Below are 19,532 nucleotides of genomic sequence, written 5' to 3' on the forward strand. Positions count from 1 at the left end.
ACATTTAAAGTTTTTCAGTTTTTCACAATTCCTGACATTTAATCATGGTAAAAATTCCCTGTCTTAGGTCAGTTAGGATCACCACTTTATTTTAAGAATGTAACATGTCAGAATAATAGTAGAGTGAATGATTTATTTCAGCTTTTTGGAGCAGTGGCTTCCTCCTTGCTGAGCGGCCTTTCAGGTTATGTCGATATAGGACTCGTTTTACTGTGGATATAGATACTTTGTACTGGTTTCCTCCAGCATCTTCACAAGGTCCTTTGCTGTTGTTCTGTGATTGATTTGCACTTTTTGCACCAAAGTACATTCATCTCTAGGAGACAGAACGCGTCTCCTTCCTGAGCGGTATGACGGCTGCGTGGTCCCATGGTGTTAATATTTGCGTACTATTGTTTGTACAGATGAACATGGTAACTTCAGTCGTTTGGAAATTGCTCCCAAGGATGAACCAGACTTGTGGAGGTCTACAATTTTGCTGAGTTCTTTAGATTTTCCCATGATGTCAAGCAAAGAGGCACTGAGTTTGAAGGTAGGCCTTGAAATACATCAACAGGTACACCTCCAATTGACTCAAATGATGTCAATTAGCCTATCAGAAGCTTCTAAAGCCATGACATCATTTTCTGGAATTTTCCAAGCTGTTTAAAGGCACAGTCAACTTAGTGTATGTAAACTTCTGACCCACTGGAATTGTGATACAGTGAATTATAAGTGAATAATCTGTCTGTAAACAATTGTTGGAAAGATTACTTGTGTCATACACATAGTAGATGTCCTAACCGACTTGCCAAAACTATAGATTGTTAACAAGACATTTGTGGAGTGTTTTAAATGACTCCAACCTAAGCGTATGTAAACTTCCGAATTCAAACTGTGTCTTATTTTTGTTTATATTTTTATATAGTATTAAATGTTAGAATGTTTATTTGTGTATTCCAAATGTCTGAATAAAAATTACAGTTAGTGCAGAATGTTTTTTTTTTTGCTGACGGTGGGAGGAGGGGGGGGCGGGGTAGCAGAAGGGGGGGTTCGCCCAGGGAGCCATACAAGCTAGAACCACCACTGTTTGGGTATATGTTGTGTAATTTGATAGATATTACTTCTTAGATATTACTGCACTGTCAGAGCTAGAAGCACAAGCTTTTCGCTACATCCGCAATAACATCTGCTAATCACGTGTATGTGACCAATAACATTTTATTTGAGGTAAAGCATGGGAAGTTTGCAAAGATTTTCGTAACACTTTGATTCAGGTCCAGAGATTTCTGATAGAGGAAACTCGCCTTGCCAGGGGGTCATAAATGAAATCCACACACACACACTTCCACCTTTTGAGAACGTGTATGAGTCCGCGAGCATGCATGTGTGAGTGCGCGCGTGTGGGAGAGGGGTAATTTGTTCATCCTCAGACACTCCCACTTTCCCTTTCCCCCTCTGCAGCGTGCCTTGTATGCACCGTGCATAACTTCAACACTCCGACACACACTTTCACAGTGCGATCTGGACTCTACATTGAACAGATTATCGGACCGGTATCGTTAATCATGGATGTTAAATACTTGGCGGTTATGGCTATGCTCGCTGTGGCGACATACGCTCCTTTCTCACAAGGTAGGCTACGGTGTATGAGTTTAGCTAGTATATATGTTATTCGTTATTAAAATTAAGCATTCGTGTAATTGTTTGGATATGTTTTTATGCCCCCGTGGGGTGGTTCTGTGTGTGCCCGAGGCGCTGCATGTTAAAAGGTTGTTCTAGTGAGATGCACCTGATCATTTTTGTCATTCTACTGTTTATGCCACTATCAGATATACATTAGTCACTCGTAATTAAAATAATCTAGGCTATTTGATTTGTATTGGCCCTAGCCTAAACAATTGTCTGATCGCGGTGCAATTAAATATAGTGTAAACTATTTTATGGAATTTATTACGTCTGTTTTGAATCATTGAAAGAGTGGGATCACCAACAACCAACATGCTTTATTTGATTATTGAAAGTCTAGTTCCTATGTTCACTTTGCTATAGCCTATGCACATAATTGTATTTTCAACTAAACAGTTCGATGAATGGCTCTTTGAATTTCCCCTCGGAATATCATACATTTCCAGTTATATTCCCCATGAGCAGCAATAACAAGTGGCATTGCGCATGTATAGCCTACCCGTCGTGCGTAAAGCAACCCCACCAGGACACTAGAACTCTAGCAGTGTGTGCATATAGGCTGTCTGTAGCGCAGCAGACCTCAGTCGGATTGCTGATTAATATGTGTATTTGTCCTTTCCTTTTGTTACCATTTAATTACCCTCAAATTAGCCTCCAACACAAAGCCAGTGCGATAGCGGTGCTGGCGACATCACTCAGCCGGGTAGATGGCTCTCTACTGCGGCCTCTTTCTCTTGGTAATGCGGCTGGTTCAAGTGTCGCGTCATTACAATGACCTCAGGGTACTTCTTTTGTGGACGGAGAGGGTTAATCCAGGTTGTTATCACCTCACCTGATGACCGTTAAGCACCGGGGCTATAGTGAGAATTTGTCGATGAAGAGGTTTGAAACTGAAACTCGAAACTTTTTTAAATTGTGCAATAGCAGAACTACATAAAACATTATTTAATTGCATTTGGCTATCTTTCCCTGGAGCTGCTCTATACAATTCGTTGCGTCTCTTAATAAAGATGATCTATTAAACAGGCTGCAAATATGCAAATAACCCGAGATTGTATCTGGACAGGCAACGTGATCTCACCGATTTCGAGTAAATCCTGCAAAAACTATTGCAAAAATATTTTGCGTTTTTGTGAGATCTCATTCATGGCAAAGCTACAAATGAAACGAGAAGACACATGCGCCTCGAACAACAAACATGAACGAAATGCTGCAATAGGCTTACGTTTTGCATAATTTCACGGAAAATGTGTGAGAGATTTAGAGACAGGATATAGCCTACTAATCCCTTTCCAAAAAATGTCTGAAGGCTGTCATTTGCCTGGGCTGCGTAAGGTGATCGATCACCCATAAAAGTATTTTTTAATTAATGGTTTATACAAATGTCAAGTCAATAGAGAATTGTGTCAGAAAAACTGGTCCAAACCCCATGTCTACCATATACACTGAGAATACAACACATTAAGAACACCTGCTCTTTCCATGATACAGACTGACCAGGTGAATCCAGATGTCACCTCTTAAATCCACTTCAATCAGTGTAGATGCATTTTTTAGGCCTTGAGACAATTGAGATATGGATTGAGTTTGTGCCATTCAGAGGGTAAATGGGGAAGACAAAATATTTAAGTGCCTTTGAAAGGGGTAATTATTGCTGTATTTCTTCCTCCAATATGATAACGAGGGGGTGTCAAGCAAATGTTTGTGGATGGAATCTAACACACCATTGGTTGATCAATGCCACGGCACGTTACTTGATTGCATTTGCCTGGGCTGCGTTCAGTATTACAGAATGGTGTTCAAAGTTTAAAGGCCATGTTTCACATTAGAACCCCCCTCCATCCACCCCAAACAATAATGTGTAGCGTATAGCTATGTCTCAATATGATATGTCCCTTTTTGGGGGGGATAGCAGATAAAATCTATATTTTGCTGTGCTGCACGCGCACAATAAAAATACACAAAAACAACAAATGAAACTGTCCTTGCTTGATGTAGAAACAGATCAACAGTTTTGGAACACTGAGCCATTGACTGCCTGCCTGCACTAGGTGGCTGTGTTACGAGTGGGCTGCTTTTGACAATAAGGCACCGGACTACAGCCATATCGTTTTAAACATAGAAGACCAAGAGATGGGAGTGGTGGCCTACTCGTGTGGAGGCGAAAAAAGATGGCGGAAGCAGACGATGAAGTGGATTCTGAATCCAATGGCGGTAGAATCAAGGAGAATTGGAATATTGTCCATAAGAATGGATAACGGAGCAAATTAGTGTACAGTGATGAGAATGTCCCTTTGTATCTAGAGGGAGTTAGGGTTTGTTAATGAGGAGCAGCTGAGCAGATTACCAATCTTGAAGAAACCGTTTGAGATATATAAACTGGTGGAGAGATTGCTGAGTAAAGTCTAGGGTTTCAGGATCGGGCTTGTTTCGATTTTTGGTGCTTCTGCTGATCAGAAGGAACGTACGTTGCGTCTCACCCAATTTGATAAGTGTCATGTGTCTCTTCGGAACAAAGCACCCCTCAAGGGGGTTATATCTGGCGTTTCGAGGGAAGTTAATTTTGAAGAGATTAAAAATATTCCTGGAGTGATTGATGCACGCCGGATGAATCGTGTGGTGAATGGTGAAAAAGTGAAGTCTATCTGTCCCTTTAGTTTTTTGATATGGAGTCTCTCCCTACTCAAGTGCAGTTGGATTATATAAACTACAGAGTCAGAACATTTATCCCAAGACCAATGCAGTGTGATCATTGTAAAGTGTTTGCAGAAGGGAGAAGCCGATATGTCCTACTTGTGGAAAAGATAATATCATGTGTTTTAAAAGTGAGGAAAATGTTGCTATTGTGGTGGGAACCATGAAGCTACATCTTTCAATTGCCCGACAAGGGTAAAAGAGAATGAGGTGGCCAAAGTCAGGGCTGTCCAGAGCATTTCACATGCAGCAGCTTTTGAAATGGTTGAGGATTTGAATGGTTCTCCTGAAGAGTCCATGGTGGTGGATAGGCCTTCACTGCAAGCTGCAGGGGTTGCCTTTCACCCGCAGTACCCTGACATTTTAAAGGTTAATAAGGTGGGCTTTGTGGCCTTTATAGCTATGGTGATTAATGGCACTGTCAAGCCTGAGAAGGTCCAGGAAGATAGATATCATTGTGGATGCGGCAGAGCGGTTCCTGGGACTGAAAGATTTCTCTGCGGAGGAGTTACATGGAATATTGTCAGTAGAGCCTGARAAGGCAGATACGGAGATTTGAAAGAAGGAAGAAGTGAGAGTTTTGTTTTTGCCAATGTACTCTTTTTATTTAGTTGCATTAAGTTAGTTTCCCTATCACATATGGATTTTCTTTTTACCTTGTTTTGGTTTTTCAACCTGTCCAGTTGGTGTCAGCAATACACCTTTTTGGGTTGTAGTCCGCCATAAAACCCACAGAATAAGAAAAAATGGGATGGGCAAGAAGTAGTCAACCGGGATGTGCGAGAGGAATGTCCAGCTGGCCAGAAAAGCATGGTAAGCTAACGTTACTGCGTGAGTATCAAGCTAGCTAGCTTGGCTACAACTGATAAAGTCGAGGTGGCTAGCTAGCTGCGTTTTACAGCCAGACTCTCAGTTTTACAGTTAGCTAGATAAGGAACTAAACTGCAAGTATCATAAACCATTATTATCTAGCTAGCTACGGTAGATAAATGTCAGATGTAAAAGCAAGCAGTATTGTGGCATGTGTAAGAGGCAATGCATGTTGGCTAGCTCACATTAGCTAGATAACCATATTAAGTATCCACTCTATTGCTTAATAAGTTATCATTTAGTTAGCTACATTTGCTAATTCTTGACATCGTCCATCTTTGAAGCAGTTTGGCTGCAAGATTCGGTGTCAACAATGACCGCCATCTAAGCTAGCAGCTAGCAGCCTCTTACTGTCAACTGAGCCTGCAGGAAGGGTACCACATGAGGGAGAAGGATGTCTTCCCTGTAACGCAGTGTTGAGATTGCCTGCAATGACAACAAGCTCAGTCTGATGATGCTGTGACACACCGCCCCAGAAAATGACAGATCCGCCACCTCCAATCCCGTTCCAGAGTACAGGCCTCGGTGTAACGCTCATTCCTTCAACGATAAACGCGAATCCAACCATCACCCCTGGTGAGACAATACCGCGACTCGTCAGTGAAGAGCACTTTTTACCAGTCCTGTCTGGCACAGCGACGGTGGGTTTGTGCCCATAGGCGATGTTGTTGCCGCTGATGTCTGGTGAGGACCTGCCTTACAACAGGCCTACAAGCCCTCAGTCCAGCCTCTCTCAGCCTATTGCGTACAGTCTGAGCACTGATGGAGGGATTGTGCTTTCCTTTCGTAACTCGGGCAGTTGTTGTTGCCATCCTGTACCTGTCCCGCAGGTGTGATGTTCGGATGTACCGATCCTGTGCAGGTGTTGTTACACGTGGTCTGCCACTGCGAGGACGATCAGCTGTCCGTCCTGTCTCCCTGTAGCGCTGTCTTAGGCGTCTCACAGTACAGACATTGCAATTTATTGCCCTGGCCACATCTGCAGTCCTCATGCCTCCTTGCAACATGCCTAAGGCACATTCACGCAGATGAGCAGGGACCCTGGGCATCTTTCTTTTGGTGTTTTTCAGAGTCAGTAGAAAGGCCTCTTTAGTGTCCTACGTTTTCATAACTGTGACCTTAATTGCCTACCATCTGTAAGCTGTTAGTGTCTTAACGACCGTTCCACAAGTGCATGTTCATTAATTGTTTATGGTTCATTGAACAAGCATGGGAAACAGTGTTTAACGTCTTTGGGGTAGGGGGCAGTATTTTCACGTCCGGATGAAAAGCGTGCCCAGAGTAAACGGCCTGTTTGTCAGCCATAAAAGCTAGAATATGCATATTATTTGTAGATTTGGATAGAAAACACTCTGAAGTTTCTAAAACGGTTTGAATGATGTCTGTGAGTATAACAGAACTCATATGGCAGGCAAAAACCTGAGAAATCCAACCAGGAAGTGGGAAATCTGAGGTTGGTCGATTTAACTCAGCACCTATTGAAGATACAGTGGGATATTGGTAATGGTGCACTTCCTAAGGCTTCCACTAGATGTCAGTCTTTAGAACCTTGTCTGATGCTTCTACTGTGAAGTGGGGCCGAATGAGAGGGGATTGAGTAAGGTTTACCATGACCTGAACATGCGCTGACCATGCGCGTTCATGTGAGAGCGAACTCTGTTCCATCCCACTTCTGAAGACAAAGGAATTCTCCGGTTGGAACATGGAAGAATTATGTTAAAAACATCCTAAAGATTGATTCAATACTTTGTCATGTTTTTACGGACTGTAATAACTTTTAACTTTTCGTCCGTACTTTCCTCTGGACTTGCCCGCGTTTCGTGAGTTTGGAAAGTGTACTGAACGCTAGAACAACGAGGTATTTGGACATAAATGATGGACATTATCGAACAAAACAAACATTTATTGTGGAACTGGGATTCCTGAGAGTGCAGTCTGATGAAGATCATCAAAGGTAAGTGAATGTTTATAATATTATTTCTGACTTCTGTTGACTGCACAATATGGCGGATATATTTTTGTCTTGATTGGGCTCTGAACGCCGACCTCAGATTTTTGCATGGTTTGCTTTTTCCGTAAAGCTTTTTTGAAATCTGACACTGCGGTTGCATTAAGGAGAAGTGCATCTAAAATTCCATGCATAACACTTGTATTTTCATCAACATTTATAATGAGTATTTCTGTAAATTGATGTGGCTCTCTGCAAAATCACCGGATGTTTTGGAACTACTGAATGTAACGCATCAATGTAAACTCTGATTTTTGGATATAAATATGAACTTTACCGAACAAAACATACATGTATTGTGTAACATGAAGTCCTATGAGTGTCATCTGATGAAGATCATCAAAGGTTASTGATTMATTWYATCTATATTTCTGCTTTTTGTGARTCCTCTCKTTGGCTGGAAAAATGGCTGTGTTCTGTGAATAGGCACTCACCTAACATAATCGTTTGGTTTGCTTTCGTCGTAAAGCCTTTTTGAAATCGGACACTGTGGCTGGATTTACAACAAGTGTATCTTTAAAATGGTGTAAAATAGATGTATGTTTGAGGAATTTTAATTATGGGATTTCTGTTTTGAATTTGGCGCCCTGCAGTTTCACTGGCTGTTGAAGAGGTGGGACGCTACGTCCCACCAGAATGGCAGCGAGACACAGAGAGACTGATGCTGTACATCCCAGTAAGGTCCTTAGGCCACAGTCAGGCAGCTTGTAGATTTGTCAACATCCAGGCCCATGTCACAGCATGTAGTGATAGGGAGATGACAATAAGTGTAATATATACCTTTCAACACAAAAGTCATTTTTAGAATTTACTGCACGTGTTGCTGAACAATTCACCACTTTTGTTAGTGTCATTTGCTTGGTTTCCATCCAATTGGTGACACATTTATCCAAATATTCTAAAATCTGCATAAAAACTGCATTTTCCCACCAGAGATGTTTCCATCAATTTTACTTGTTGCAGATAAATGGCTGTGCATGATGACGTAGTGCACATAAAAATACATTGTGTTTAAATTCCCATGTACTGAAAAAACACGAGTTAAATGAGTTTATTACACTTTCAACTCTGATAGTTTTCTCACAAAAAATGTTGCGTTACATAATGATTTGTGACCACTCTGGAATTGGCATGTGCTCTCTAGCCAACAGCGCATTCTCACTAATCATTATTCACGATGCAGTCAGGATTATCCGTAATCATGGTAGCATCTACATTAGAAACATATATTCTTATTAAAATTGTCTCAAATGACAATACATTATTTCCCATTCATTTATATTAGGCACAAAATAATCTGAAACACAACCGACACAAACAGCAACTGCACCCAACAAAGTCCTGCAATAAGAGTTCATATAAAGTTCATAACAGTTGTGTTCTGTGGGCGTAATTGAGTTGGCTGATACCCCATTTCATGGACCCAAGATCCATAGGTAAGGCTGTACATTGCAATATGAATGTCCAATACGCACAACATACTGACTGGTGAGGTGATTTCCCACCTCATATTGAAGTCCTGCAATATGAGCTACAACGCAATATTTGTAAACTCTTCACAGTTGTGTTCTCTGGGTGTCACTGAGTAGGCTGATACCCCATTTCATGGATCCAAGATCCATAGGTAAATAGGTTGAATAGTGAGATGATTTCCCACAGTTAAAGTCCTGCAATAAGAGCTATGATGCTAATATTTGTGTAAACTCTTAACAGTTGTGAATATTTAATGGCTCCAAGATCTATTGGCAAGGTTGTACAATGCATGCAATACACCCCCATTATCGAGTCCAAATGTAGCATGATTCCATTATTTGTATCAGTGTCAATGAGGGACTATTATTTTGAAGGCAAACCACAAATTATACTATTGTGGCTATTCGTTATTGTGGCTAGCTTCACATAGCTGGTGCAAAAGCGATCGAAGCAACGTTCCATTACATTGTTCAACCAATGGTGAGTTAGATACCACCCACAGACGTTTGATTGACACCCCCTCATCATATTGGAGCAAGAAAGCATAAATAAATTATAAATATTTAAAGTTTTAAAGTTTGAATAATTAGATATTACAAAGAAGCATCGTTTTAGTTATCTATTTATGTGTGCATTTCTTCATTTGATTCTAATTAATGCAGGGTTGGTCCTCCATAGGAGTCAACATGGGGGGGGGGGTGCTTATTAATATTAGGAAGGTGTTCCTAATGTGTGGTATACTCAGTGAATGGTTCAAAAGTTCCAGACGATATAACTCTGAGAATTTAGCATGTTTGGAGTGAATGTAATGTCCATCACGGACATGATCAAAAAGTGGTCACTTCTCTATAGAACTCTGTGGCGCTGCTCCACGACAGAACGCTGCTACCTTTTTAAAATGTTTTTTTTATTGAACATTTTATCTAAGTAGGCAAGCCAGTTAAGAACAAATTAGACAGCTGCGCCACTCGGGAGCCCTTCGAACGTCAACAGACGTTTTTAAAATGAAATCTGCAGAATACAAACATAGGGACTAAATATATATTTATTTACAAARCTAACAGACTGAATTTCAATATCCAACCTCCGCAAAGGCGATATGTTCCTGTTTTCATTGTGTATTTCTGAGTCTTTCCCTTTAAATCGCCATAGAAATGGCCCCTCTCAGCGTATATTGATTGCCAATATAGCTAATGAAAAACAAGGATCTGGAGATCAAAATTATGAGGTTATTAAGTTAATTTTGATTTGTCCATCCTGTGTAAATACCTCCAAATGGTACCACCTCCCAACCACAAATATAGAAGAGATACAACAAAGAGCGGCACGGTCTAAACTAGCATTGGTCACTTGTTTTATCAACAAGGGGCTATGCGTTCTATGGAAAATAATGAACGACTTGGAGGTTGCGACTCACTAGCGGAGTGGAACTGACCTTCCACGGAGTTGCATTCTCTTTTATACAATGGTTATAATTGAAAACATTTGCCACTAGAAATCTGTTCAACATCCACTGAAGTAGCTAGCAAGTTTAGTAGATAGCTACAGTAGTTGCCATGGTAACCAAACAGACATGCTAGTTTAGCCCTTTCAAACTCAAAAGACATACCCTCGCCTTATGCCATTGGGGGAATCGTAAGCCCCTCAGCCCTCGTTTTTAATGGAGTTTGCGAGTATAGAATTATGTTCACTTCGGGCCTGAAACGCCCCATAATTCAATTCGCGATGATTGTACACCCGCTAAGAAAARTCAGTCAACTTAAAACCAACATTAATATGGAGAAGTCAACATACATGCGTATATAAAAACAAATGTAAGTAAGTTTGAAATTGTGCTACTCATGCACATGATGGGTCAAAATCTTTGCGAGATGAACCCGCGACAAATTTCCTGCCAAGGGCGGTCCATTTAAAATTCATTACTTCCTCCCTCATCCCCTTGCCCTGCAARTGTAAACTCGTCAGACGTCATGATGTCATCAGAAGTGTCCATTTAATTTGAGGGTTGACGGGGGAAGGTGTGTCTTAAGTGTTTGGAATGTAGCCCTAGTTTGCTATTATGAAAATCGAATTCAACAATGCCAATAAAGTTTTTAATTCGACTTTTGCTTTAAAAAGCAGCTCAAACAAACCATGTAAGAAGTAACTACAGCCATTGCTACCATGCTGATGTACTGTTCATTACAGGGAAATAATGCACGCTCTAGAATACACTTCAAGCCAATCGGAAATTAGTATTCAACAATGCCATGGAAAGCAAATTAACGTTATTTCATCAACAACTGTCAAGTACATGTATATTAAGGTTATACTATTGTAGAGAACAAGCTAATGATTCATTCAATGTGATTTATAATGACATAGGGCAAAAGAAAACAAGGTTTTGACATTACTTTCATAGTATCCTTATTGAATTGCTCCGTTTTTCTCTACATTCTAGAGCAGTGAACGCCCTAAACACTGAACTTAATGTGGTATGAAATTGAATTAGGACTAGACCTACTCTCATTAAATTACCTTTTTAGCTTAAAAAATGTTCAACAAATAATGGGCTATTAAAGTCTTTATCACAATATGTTTATTTGTTGTTTAGTAAATTATCGACTTTGTATTTCTAATCACAATTCCTTGTGATTTGTGAAATGTCCTTGTCAAGAAAATGGTATGATTAACCACAGAACAGTAGCCTACTGTCGGTCTGATATTGGAACATTCTGTTAAATGATTTCAAACATCCACCGCATCACCAAGTTAAAGAAAATACAAAGCTTACCAAACATGATTTAGTAAACAAACACACTCACTGCATAATATACATGTGTGAGAGAGAAAGTAAGAAAGTGAGGGGTTTAGTAGTATAATGATGCCTTGCTCATCTCTGACTGTATTATTTGACTAGGCCTTGGGTTCTCCTATTTTCTGAGACTGTGGTTGTATTCATATTCTCCACTTATCTCTTACTGTAGATGTTTCTCATTGACTTAAGCAGTTGCTTAGGGCCCCCGGCTGCTAGGGACCCCCTGACAATAAAATAAATATATGTACAGTACCAGTCAAAAGTTTGGACACCTGCTCATTCCAGGGTTTTTCTTTATTTTTACTATTTTCTACATTGTAGAATAATATTGAAGACATCAAAACTATGAAATAACACATATGGAATCATGTAGTAATCAAAAATTGTTAAACAAATCAAAATATATTTCATATTTGAGAATCTTCAAAGTAGCCACCCTTTGCCTTGATGACAGCTTTGCACACTCTTGGAATTCTCTCAACCAGCTTCACATGGAATGCTTTTCCAACAGTCTTGAAGGAGTTCTCACATATGCTGAGCACTTGTTGGCTGCTTTTCCTTTACTCTGCAGTCCAACTCATCCCAAACCATCTCAAATGAGTTGAGGTTGCGTGTTGCGTGTTAGAATAGTATAATACACAAGGTGCAAGTTTCAAATTTGGTTCTGCATCAGCAGTTTTTCTGTTATGTCAGTCACTGACCGTCACTCAATTAGCCATGCCAGCTATAATTTTTKGGATTGGTAAGTTAGTCTAGCCAGTTATCTAAACGAGCATGCTGGTCATGTGCCCAGGGGCCATGACCTCCAGGAGGCCTCCCTTGATTTGGTTAATCCCTCTCACCCAGATATCATTAACATGGCATAAGTCTTGACAAAATGTGTAGAATTGCAGGAAATGAGCTTTAAAACTGCTTAACTTCTCTCCGCCCTGTGACAAAAATGTGTAGAATTGCAGACARTTTGCTTTAAAACTGCAACAATTTCTCTACTCTCCAATGCAAAATGTGTAGTTGAAGGATATTATATTCATGTTACTGTACATTACATTCATATTCTCTGTTCAACCCCCTCTTCAGCTAAACCCATCAGTCTGGTGGAGAGGTGTTGGTGTCGTTCTACAGTCAACACCGTCCCCCAGCGCAACATCCGAGAACTGAAGTTCCTACACACACCCAACTGCCCCTTCCAAGTGATGTGAGTACCTCCAAGGCACACATGTACAGACAAGATCACACAACAAGCTGTCAGAGTCTCACTGCAAAATAGACATTTCTCCAAACGTCAAATTTCGAAGTTGCACCAAACGTCAAAATTTGAAGTGTTTGTTGATACCGCAGTGCCTATCACTGGGATTGAACACATGACCTTTGAATCCAGCATCCGCCCATCKGCCATCCACAACACCCTAGCAAAAGCCAAGCCTACTTCATGATAGTAGTGCTCACCGTTGCCTCTAGTGGCCGGTTTTGATTGATCTTGTTTTACCTTTATTTCAACAGGGGAGTCCCATTGTGACCAATGCCTTGATTTAGGCATTGATTCTGACTTCGTTAAAGATGAAATATGCAGAAATTGCTAAGCCATTTCCTGGTTGCTAAAATTCTAATAGTTTGCCTCCTTTCAGTTTATGTGACCAAAAAGCAGTCAATGTGTGGAGAATCATTGTACCATCTTAACAGCTGTGAAATACATTTTCCATAACCAAAAATATTGTATTTTCAGCTGTTTGAAGTGGGTGTACAAAACCGACCGAAAGTAAAAGACGCAAAAATTTWACTTAAGCATGTGCAGCATAGAAATTGTGCACATAGACCAGATCTACCGCTTCTTAGACTAACTTTCAATGACAGATCTATAACTCACATTTCTATGTGAATTTGGTCGGGTCACCCAAATTACATATTGCAGCTTTAAGTAAAACAGTCAGGCATTAATTCCATTTGGTTAGGGATAGGGTTAATTTTATTCAGGCATTCATTCTGATTGTTTAAGTTCAGAAAAACAACTCCATTGTTTAGTTTAGCCATTAATTAAGACTGGCCTTGCAAAGTCCTTATGGATGAATGTACCGGTGGTCTAAGCAGCTGACTGCTCTTTTATAGACCCGGGTTCACCACAAAAAAATGTAAATGTTGCCCGTAGTGGACAGATTTGACGCCATCTCCCGATGTCCTGGGGTCTTACAAAAACTCGACATTTTGAAAAATCATGCACACACACACACACACACACACACCCAAGACCTTATGGCTCTGAAAGGGGTGACCGGTCTCTCCTTCTGTTTGGACATTTCATACCATCAATCTCATGGAGCTGACAGCCAGTGAAAGGAGGCGCGCGCGCACACACATACACACACACACTGCATATGCCCATCTCATTGTCCATTCTGTACGCCATGCACACATAATTAGACACATCCACAGGAAGCGTTATTGTGAAAAAGACTGAGTGTTTGTGTGAGTGAGGGGGGTTGGGAATTGGATGCAGTTTTGTTTTTCTCTAAATAATTGGTCTGTGTTCTCACGCACTGGCTTTTCTCTAACTCCTAACTCACAGGGTCTGGTACTGCTCAACATTATAAGATTAAGATCACTTTATTGGTCATTTGCACACAAGGTCCAACTGAAATTGACTTCTGCTTCTAACCCAACCATCTGAAAGACACACATACATATACAGGTTTTTGGAGAGGTGTGGGGTCTGCCACACTGGGCGCTCAGGGAACTGTTGTTGTGGGGGGTTTAAGTGCCTCGATCAAGGGGACAACATAGCAGTGCTGGCAACAATAACTGCAGTAACCCATGGGGAGGAGGTCACACTCAGATAATCAGAGAGGGGGCAAATTATTGTGGCCCTGGTGACAAAAATGTATCAACGTTCTGTCTGCACAGAGATACTTGGGGAAATGGTCAAAATGGGGGACCAGCGTGTGTGTGTGTGTGTGTGTGTGTTTCAAGGGAAGGGGGTGTATCTGAGCTCCATCAGCTAGGACTTGGCATTGGTTAATCAAATCTTCCCATACATGCTAAATGTTGCATGCCGTCTCAATCAGCTACAAGCGTATATGCATTCGCACATCAAGTATTTTCTAGAGTTGGGCTCGGGGATGGAACAACTGTTGAACATCAGAGCTTGTGGTTGTTTATGGGGGAAGGGTGGAGAGTGTGTGTGTGTGTATGTATCCCACATATGTTGCTATGGGGTAATGATGTTTGGGACAATATAGGATGAATCACAATAATTGTTTGCCAAAATAATAATTGCAATCCTGGTAACAAATCCTTCACATTAACTGCCTACATTATTACACATGTTATTAGTTAATTGTGGAAATAAATTAAGATATGAAACATCTTTTAATATATATACAGTACCAGCCAAAAGTTTGGACACACCTACTAATTTAAGGGTTTTTCTTTATTTTTACTATTTTCTACATTGTAGAATAATAGTGAAGACATCAACATTATGAAATAACACAGATGGAATCATGTAGTAACCACATTTGTTTAAAACAAATCAAAATATATTTTATATTTGAGATTCTTGATGACAGCTTTGCACACTCTTGGCATTCTCTCAACCAGCTTCATGAGGTAGTCACCTGGAATGCATTTCAATTAACAGGTGTGCCTTGTTAAAAGGTCATTTGTGGAATTTCTTTCCTTCTTGATGTGTTTGAGCCAATCAGTTGTGTTGTGACAAGGTAGAGGTGGTATACAGAATATAGTCTTATTTGGTAAAAGACCAAGTCCATATTATGGCAGAACAGCTCAAATATGCAAAGAGAAACGACAGTCCATCATTACTTTAAGGCATGAAGGTCAGTCAATTCGAAAAATGTCAAAACCCATCAAGCGCAATGATGAAACTGGCTCTCATGAGGACTGCCACAGTAAATGAAGATCCACAGATATCTCTGCTGCAGAGGGAAGTTAGAGTTACCAGTCTCAGAAATCGCAGAAATGCTTCACAGAGTTCAAGTAACAGACACATCTCAACATCAACTGTTCAGAGGAGACTRCGTGAATCAGGCCTTCATGGTTGAATTGCTGCAAAAAAAACACTACTAAAGAACACCAATAATAAGAAGAGACTTGCTTTCTTTGGCCATGAAACACAAACAATGGACATTTAGACTGGTGGAAATCTGTCCATTGGTCTGATGAGTCCAAATTTGAGATTTTTGGTTCCAACCAAAGGCACACATAAACAGCATGGCTACCACAGCATTCTGCAGCGATACGCCATCCCATCTGGTTTGCACCTAGTGGGACTACCATTTGTTTTCCAACAGGACAATGACCCAACACACCTCCAACCCAATTGAGATGGTTTGGGATGAGTTGGACTGCAGAGTGAAGGAAAAGCAGCCAACAAGTGCTCAGCATATGTGGGAACTCCTTCAAGACTGTTGGAAAAGCATTCCAGGTGAAGCTGGTTGAGAAAATGCCAAGAGTGTGCAAAGCTGTCACCAAGACAAAGGGTGGCTACTTTGAAGAATCTCAAATATAATAGAACACTTTTTTGCTTACTACAATTCATTACTACGTATACTTCTCCCATGGGCAAAGAAACTCCAAAAGGGTGATGTTATTAACAGTAATTTTGATCCGAATTTGAAAATTGTCCAAACAGATCCGCAAGGTACACGGATTATTTTAAACATGTTATTGGACCATAAACAAACTATCACCCACATGCACTTAAGGAAATCATGAATATCGTGGATATATGGAGGCTTACAAATCCTGAACAATTGAGATATACATGGTGGAAGCTCAATCAAGCTAGTCGTCTTGACTACTTTCTTATGTCATTCTTGCTGGCACCAAAAGTTTAGAAAGTGTTTATAGTCGGACCATCAAATAATTGGCATATACATTACGCTTACAGAATTCTCATGTCGGGGAGGATATTGGAAATGTAATCAAAGCTTATTGGATGATCACTTGTTTTTAACTAGTATAGAAGAATTCATTACTGACTTTTTCCGACATAACATAGGTACAGCAGATCCCATTATTGTATAGGACACTTTTAAATGTGCCTTTAGAGGCCATGCAATTCATTACTCATATTTAAATATAGAGGCACAGAATAAGTTAGAAAAAAAACAAAAATAAATGGAGGAACTTATTCAAGAAAGATCAAGTCTAATATATTATAAAAAATAAACCGAACTGGATGGAATATGGGGGGAAATGCACCAAATAATTTTTTAATCTTCAACATAGAAATGCTACCAAAAATAATTTACTGAAACTTGTTAAATGACAGAGTCCCCCATGATTCACCAAACAATATTTTGAAAGAGAAAGCACAGTACTTTGTGTATGTTTTCATTTCAGTCTCCTCCATCTCCACTAACCAAAGTTAATTGTATGAATTTTTTTCTATTAATAATCTAAAATTAACAGCTATACAGAAAGACTCATGTGAAGGCCAAAGGAGGAACTTCTTGATGCAATTAAAGCCTTTAAGCCTGGGAAAACTCTAGGGATGGATGGCATACCAGTTGAGGTACARTGCCTTGCAAAAGTATTCATCTCCCTGGGCGTTTTTCCTATTGTTGCATTACAACCTGTAATTTAAATAGATTTTTATTTGGATTTCATGTAATGGACAAACACAAAATAGTCAAAATTGGTGAAGTGAAATGAAAAAAAACTAAATAAGATCTGGTGCAACCAATTAACTTCAAAAGTCACATAATTAGTTAAATAAAGTCCACCTGTGTGCAATCTAAGTGTCACATGATCTCAGTATATATACACCTGTTCTGAAAGGCATGCAATACAACTACGCAAGCGGCACCACCACCAAACAAGCGGCACCATGATGTCCAAGGACCTCTCCAAACAGGTCAGGGACAAAGTTGTGGAGAAGTACAGATCAGAGTTGGGTTATAAAAAATATCAGAAACTTTGAACATCCCACGGAGCACCATTAAATCTATTACACATTTATAAAAGAATATGGCACCACAACAAACCTGCCAAGAGAGGGCTGCCCACCAAACTCACAGAACAGGCAAGGAGGGCATTAATCAGAGAGGCAACAAAGAGACCAAAGATAACCCTGAAGGAGCTGCAAATCTCCACAGCAGAGATTGGAGTATCTGTCCCTAGGACCACTTTAAGCCGTACACGCCACAGAGCTGGGCTTTACAGAAGAGTGCCCAGAAAAAAAGCCATTGCTTAAAGAAAAAAATTTGCAAACACGTTTACTGTTTGCCAAAAGGCCTGTGGGAGACTCCCCAAACATATGGAAGGAGGTAATCTGATCTATCTGGCCATCAAGGAAAACTCTATGTCTGGCGCAAACCCAACACCTCTCATCACCCTGAGAACACCATGGTGGTGGCAGTATCATGCTGTGGGGATGTTTTTCATCGGCAGGGACTGGGAAACTGGTCAGAAGTAATGAAGTAATTAAGTAATGAAGTAATGATGGATGGCGCTAAATACAGGGAAATTCTTGTGGGAAACCTGTTTCAGTCTTCCAGAGATTTGAGACTGGGACAGAGGTTCACCTTCCAGCAGGACAATGACCATAAGCATACTGCTAAAGCCACACTCGAGTGGTTTAAGGGGAATAATTTAAATGTCTTGGAATGGCCTAGTCAAAGCCCAGACCTCAGTCCAATTGAGAATCTGTAGTATGACTTAAATATTGCTGTACACCAGTAGAACCCATTCAACTTCAATCAATCAATCAAGTTTATTTTATATAGCCCTTCGTACATCAGCTAATATCTCGAAGTGCTGTACAGAAACCCAGCCTAAAACCCCAAACAGCAAGCAATGCAGGTGTAGAAAGGCCTCCTGGCGCAACGACCGCCCTTGCTGTCTCTGCCTGGCGGTTCCCCTCCACTGGGATTCTCTACCTCTAACCCTATTACACGGGGCTGAGTCACTGGCTTACTGGTGCTTTTTCATGCCGTCCCTAGGAGGGGTGCGTCACTTGAGTGGGTTGAGTTACTGACGTGATCTTCCTGTCTGGGTTGGCGCCCCCCTTGGTTTGTGCTGTGGCGGAGATCTTTGTGGGTATACTCGGCCTTGTCTCAGGATGGTAAGTTGGTGGTTGAAGGTATCCCTCTAGTGGTGTGGGGGCTGTGCTTTGGCAAAGTGGGTGGGGTTATATCCTTCCTGTTTGGCCCTGTCCGGGATATCATCGGATGGGGCCACAGTGTCTCCTGACCCTCCTGTCTCACGCTCCAGTATTTATGCTGCAGTAGTTTGTGTCGGGGGCTAGGGCCAGTTTGTTTATCTGGAGTACTTTTCCTGTCTTATCCAGTGTCTTGTGTGAATTTAAGTATGCTCTCTCTAATTCTCTCCTTCTCTCTTTCTTTTTCTCTCTCGGAGGACCTGAGCCTAGGACCATACGTCAGGACTACTGGCATGATGACTCCTTGCTGTCCCCAGTCCACTGGCCTTGCTGCTGTTCCAGTTTCAACTGTTCTGCTGCAGTTATGGAACCCCTACCTGTCAGACCTGCTGTTGTCAATCTTAATGATCGGCTATGAAAGCCAACTGACATTTATTCCTGATTACTATTTGACCATGCTTGTCATTTATGAACATTTTGAACATCTTGGCTCTCTCTAATTCTCTCCTTCTCTCTTTCTTTCTCTCTCTCGGAGGAACTGAGCCTAGGACCATACGTCAGGACTACCGGGCATGATGACTCCTTGCTGTCCCAGAGTACCTGGCCTTGCTGCTGTCCCAGTTTCAACTGTTCTGCCTGCGGTTATGGAACCCCTACCTGTCCCAGACCTGCTGTTTTCAACTCTTAATTATCGGCTATGAAAGCCAACTGACATTTATTCCTGATTATTATTTGACCATGCTGTCATTTATGAACATTTTGAACATCTTGGCCATGTTCTGTTATAATCTCCACCAGCACAGCCAGAAGAAGACTGGCCACCCCTCATAGCCTGGTTCTTCCTCTCTAGGTTTCTTCTCTAGGTTTGGCACTTTCTAGGGAGTTTTTCTAGCCACCGTGGCTTCTAC

At 40.9% G+C, this 19,532-nt stretch overlaps 1 protein-coding gene across 1 annotated transcript in view; it reads left to right on the plus strand.

Moving 5' to 3' along the window:
• Positions 1-1,431: 1,431 nt before the first annotated feature.
• Positions 1,432-19,532, plus strand: part of LOC111977450 (stromal cell-derived factor 1) — a 40,208-nt gene continuing 22,107 nt past the window's right edge. The window contains exons 1-2 of the mRNA XM_024006883.3: positions 1,432-1,614; positions 12,588-12,705. Of these exons, the coding sequence (XP_023862651.1) occupies positions 1,548-1,614; positions 12,588-12,705 (185 nt within the window). The 5' untranslated portion in view covers positions 1,432-1,547. The remainder of the gene's footprint in view (positions 1,615-12,587; positions 12,706-19,532) is intronic.

The sequence above is a fragment of the Salvelinus sp. IW2-2015 genome, linkage group LG18, assembly GCF_002910315.2.
Source record: "Salvelinus sp. IW2-2015 linkage group LG18, ASM291031v2, whole genome shotgun sequence".
NCBI classification, from domain to species: Eukaryota; Metazoa; Chordata; class Actinopteri; order Salmoniformes; family Salmonidae; genus Salvelinus; species Salvelinus sp. IW2-2015.